The following is a 5,124-nucleotide window of genomic DNA, read 5'->3' on the forward strand; positions in this document are numbered from 1 at the left end:
TTAGGTAATCTCATTAAGAAAGGTTTTGGACTTTGAAATTTATCTCTCCATGTCCATCCCCATTATTATTATTTTGCTGAAACCTTGAGCTATAGTAGTTTGATTCAGCTGTCCTGAGTAAACAGTTATCAGCGCCTTAGGATTAGCATGTTCTACAATAGAGATGTCTTTTTTTATTTTGCACCAGCAGACAACCAAGCCCCTTAGCACTATATCCTATATACTTTGCAACAAGTTTAGTCTGCTTCAACACAATACACTCTTTTGTGCTATGTGAGGGTCTTTGGCAGACCACACTGAACACCTTACCTTGCACTCGTTTTTTAGATGCCCCTCTCCCTTACACTTGGCACAGAACAACTCCTTTGACCCACTAGCATCATTTTTCTTGTTTGAGTCTTTGCCCTCATCTTCTTTTCCAGCTCCTTGAGTTTGTAGAACCGCCTGCTTAGGTACATTGGCAAGCAAATACTAATATTGCTGTGCAATTTGTTCCTAATGCATAAATCCAAATTGGCCCAAACCCAAGCCAACATGAACCATTTGAGGGTAATTCTGGTTCGGCATAACAACAACCCCCCCTTGCATCTGTAAATTGCTCCCCAGTCCACCAGGCTATTGAAAACTTGAATTACCTTCTACAAATCCATTACCAGTCCCAAAACAATTCTGCCCAAATTGCAAACTATCTTGCTGACCCATAAATCTAACAGAGTTATACCCTCTTGCCTAACCAACAAAATCATTCCCTTGTCCAATTGTATCCCCTTTTCTTCCAGATCCACTACTATTAGTCCCAGATCCGCCTCTGAAACCACCATCTCCCTCTCTATGGTCGAAATTATCCGGGTCTCTATGATCTCTCCTTCCAAAATCTCTGCTATAATTGTTCCCAAATGTAACAAACGAGTTCCCTCTCCCCCCAAACCACCTCTGCTCATCCTTAGACGCCAATTATCTTGTCTCCCAGCCATCCTTGCTTCTTCCATCAACAGATCTTCTTCTACTTCTTCCCTCCCAGCTCTATCCGCCGCCACACTCTCGTTAGGGTTTTTTGATGACAAGTGTGGCTCCGACAAGGGAGGGAGCGGAGTCCAGGTGTTAAATACCCCTAGCCCCCCAGTTTTATCTGGACCTCCACACCAAGGCATCCCACTAGGCCCAGCGCTAGTAGGCCCAAAGCCCTCATCAGTAGTTCCTAGGCCCAATCCGCTTTCACTTCTCAAGCTACAGATCTCAAATATCTGAATCCCCCTCCCAATTGAGCTCAGAAGAAAAATCCTCAAACATCTCATTGATAGGTATTATGTTAGTCATCCCAATCTTTTCAAGCTCAACATCCGTGATACATAATTTTTTTCCTCTAATCCCTTTCTAGTGAAATCATCTTCCCCTTCTATATCCATCAAATATCCAGGAAGACGACATAAATCACAAGCTTTGGGAATGGGATGCTTAATTTTTATCAATGCTAAATCAATTTTTTTGTTATGTATCTTCCCCAATCAGGAGAATTGACAGACAGGAGATGATTCTGACAATCTACAGCACCCCCAATCTATTCATCCTCTATTTTTTGTTCTCCATTTTAAGGAGCAAACTCTGAACACATTCGTTCATTTGAGTTTTAATTCTATGATTCGCTCCTCTAATACGACCACGTTGCATTTTCATATTGTTACCCCAACTCCCACTATCAACATCAGTAACTAGGTGAAGGTAACGAGAATCAATACGATCTGGAAAATCCAAACCTAGTTTGGAGCCACTAACGCCCCCCCCCATCAGAATCATCACCTGAATCCTCGCTAGCCAGCATCCAGAAGCGGTTGCTGGCTAGCGTAGAATTCATGCATCATTTCCCATGAGTTGCGCCGAGCGGTGGGGGGTCGGAGTCGCTGGAGGTGGTGCTAGCTGGGTGGAACGCCGAAGTGGAGCGGTCTGGGGCACCATCTCTGGCATGTGAGTCACCACCGGCCCGTCCTGGATCACAATCGGGGCCAGAGCCGACGCCGGCGCTAGAAGGGCTAGCACCGTCTCGTGGGATCTGAGTGCCCATGCCCGCATAGCCAGAGCCAATGGAGTGGTGTCGAACGAGACGAACGCTACCCACCTCTGCGTCGTCGCCCTCACCGACGAATTGGCCTAATCCATCACCCACATGAGGATCTTTAGTGAGTGCCTGCGCCTCGCCCTGCCACCTCCTTTGTCAGGCCATCTAGAATCGCTCACGCTTCCGCTTGCAATTCCCCCTTGCCGCTGAACCAAGATTCGATCTCGAGCAGACGGGCGCAATTCCTCGCATCCCCACCCATAAACATCCACATCTTCTCTTCCTCAATCTCCACCATGCTCACGCTCGCTTGCACTAGGAGGTTTGGGAGCAGACGCCTCACACTGACCAAGGTAGGGGATGAAGTGGAATACAGAACGCGAGCGAGTTAACCCACGTGGCCAACCACTCGAATTAAATCCCCCATGGCCCGCACTTCTACTATGATCGGGTCCCGAGGTGGGCGTCGCATCGCACTGCCCTGCATCCTCGATGCACGCGAAGTGACACGAAAACGTGACCATAGCGCACAGGGTCAGGAGCACCCCTCGACTCACTCGTGAGTCAAACCACACATACGCTCTCGTCAACGAGGAGCAGCTTCGTGGTAGCTAGAGGCGCAACGCACCACCGCCACCCAGTGGTACATGAGTACTACGACCACCCTTTGGTTGGGATGTACCACGCCGGGCACCATCGATCGTTGGAGTCGCCCGGGGCATATCGCCGGAGACGTGTCATCCTCCTAGATAGATGCTTTTCAAGAAATGATAGATGTAGAAAGGTCATCTATAAAAGAAGCCAACTGATTGAATATATGAGGCGAGGGAACAAATAGTGCACATAGTATTTCTTAGAATAACACTATTATTCTCCTTGTAGTCCTATGATAACTTCCACTATATGCAACTTCCTAGCTGTTCATCACTTCCGCAAAAAAAAAAGTTATACGTAAAAATCCAACTGTACAACTATAGTGGATTTCAATTCCTTGTAGGAAACAAACTGACAATAGAAGTACCTCATTACTTTTAAAACTACTATTCAGAGGAGAAAAAACCCGAAGAGGCGGTATTCGATAATTTCTAGTTTCTACTCACACAAGGTATAGCTGACCAAGGTAATCAACTGGAAATTGAGATTTCATAACACCCATGCTAGCCTAGCCATTTGTGAAAACTAGCATCAGAAAAAAAGTGGCCTAGTTGTTTGTGAAAAGTGAGCGCTGTTTCTCATTCATAATACCCTTGCTAGCCTCGTCGTTTCTTTCTGACGCCCTTTGAATGCTTCTCAGCAGCAGTGCTCCTGCAGCTTGAAAAGCAACATGGCTTTGAAAGCTCAATTGCACCGTAGATCTGCTGCAAAATGCATTTTTTCTAAGCGTCCTTATGCCCAGCGAATCAACGATCTAGTATTTAAATTCAGTTGAACATGTACAAGGTCTCCTGCCGTAAATCTTTTTCACATCCACAACACATGGTGACTTGAAACCAATCTGCTATCTGGTTCCCAAGCCAAATCATTTCGTTTAGATCTTGTCATTACAGGATTACACTGAATCAAGCAAACTCATATTTTAAGTAGGGCACACCTATTCTTTTAGAGATTCAAAGGTCTTGTAAACAGCCAGTGGTTGTAACCATGTAAAAACGAACTGGCAGAACTACCTCATCGCCTTTGACAGTCCTACAAACAAGGGGTTGGGTTTGCTACTCCCTCCATAAAAAAATGTAAGACGTTTTTATGCAAAAAAAAAAAAAAGCAAAACCAAAAATGTCTTGCATTTTGGTACAGAGGTTAGTATTGAACTGCAGACAAGGTTAGTATTAATACACGGCAAATGCTGGGCAAGATATGACTTGGCTGCATCCATAACCAGCACTGTTTGCAAGCATATAAGGAGCAAAGTGGCAAAGCATGTTATCATCAAACAAATCCCTGCAACACATTGCTATTTGCTGTATAACAAACACGGATACCAAATTAAATAAGAGTAAGCAAAGAGTAAGAGATAAGACGCTCACCGCTTCAAATAGTTGGTGCACACAATGATGGTGGGAAACCAGCATATAGTCGTCCAGGTAAGTGTTTGCTAAGCTCAGCGAAAAACTCGACCTGCAATGTCTTGACGTCCACAGAAAAACATCCAAATTGCGCCACGCACATCACCCTGAATGATAAAGGGCCCTCCTCATTCTGGCCGGGAGCAAGGAAGGCCTCCAGAGTGAGGAGGTCCAGCTGAGGAGCCAGCGCTTTCAGGTCGTCTGGAATGGCGGGCAGCAGGACATAGCGGTGGTGAATGGGGTCGCACACAGCGAGGTCCTTGACCCAAAATTGGCGGTCTTCTTTGTTTGGGGGGCCGACGAGGAGGGCGCGTCCGTCAAAGAAATCAACTGGACGCCAGGTATGGCCGGGGGTGGAGGGGAGGATGGATGAGCAGGAGAAGTCGAAGCCAAGGAAGGCGCGAGCGGCGACAGCGGAGGGGTGCGGCGGCTGGGCTGGGCTGAAGGTGTCTTGGAGCAGGCCGATGAGAGGCGGCGGGTGGAGAGCGCGGTACCGGCGCAGGAAGGCGTGGTCGGCGATGACACGGCGGAAGGAGGGGCAGGTGGTGGAGGCGCGGGCGAGGTCTTCGGCAGCTGTGAGGCGGAGGAAGATTTCCTCGAGCATCACATCCGGTATATCGGCCATGGACGTCGCCGGCGGTGCCATCTGGGTGGTCGGGTGGGGATTCGGTTTGGTCTTCTAAAGGAAAGGCGTGGCGCTTCTCTTCTCACCCTCTCTTCTCTCTCTCTCACAATCGGCGACTGCTGCGTGTTCGTGCGCCGCCGTGGGAGAGGAAGAGAAGGGACAAGGAAATGGGGATCGGGGGCTAGGGTTCAACCTTTTTTTTTGGAACTGCCTAGGGTTCAAGCCTATGCAAAGCTGGCTAAATGGACCGGGCCAACCAGGCCGGCCCGTGAGCACGCCGGCACGGCCCGCCATGGTCCAGGCGTGGCACGCCCTCGGCTGTGCTTGGGCTGCTAGGCGGAGCACGCGGGCCGGCACAACACATCCCAATCATCTTTTTTTAT

The 5,124-nt window shown here is 48.3% G+C and overlaps 1 protein-coding gene across 1 annotated transcript; it reads right to left on the reverse strand.

Moving 5' to 3' along the window:
- Positions 1 to 3,495: 3,495 nt before the first annotated feature.
- On the reverse strand, positions 3,496 to 4,923 carry LOC123169435 (uncharacterized). The gene is made up of 2 exons (XM_044587309.1): positions 4,078 to 4,923; positions 3,496 to 3,991 (listed from the first exon to the last, which is right to left on the reverse strand). The coding sequence occupies exon 1, from the start codon at positions 4,760 to 4,762 to the stop codon at positions 4,082 to 4,084; it is 681 nt and encodes a 226-aa protein (XP_044443244.1). The 5' UTR covers positions 4,763 to 4,923; the 3' UTR covers positions 3,496 to 3,991; positions 4,078 to 4,081.
- Between the last annotated feature and the right edge of the window lie 201 nt (positions 4,924 to 5,124).

Source organism: Triticum aestivum, chromosome 7D (genome assembly GCF_018294505.1).
Source record: "Triticum aestivum cultivar Chinese Spring chromosome 7D, IWGSC CS RefSeq v2.1, whole genome shotgun sequence".
In the NCBI taxonomy this organism is placed as follows: Eukaryota; Viridiplantae; Streptophyta; class Magnoliopsida; order Poales; family Poaceae; genus Triticum; species Triticum aestivum.

Coding starts and splice junctions, on each gene's coding strand:
- LOC123169435 (XM_044587309.1), bottom strand. CDS start 4,762: ATGGCACCGCCGGCGACGTCCATGGCCGATATACCGGATGTGATGCTC.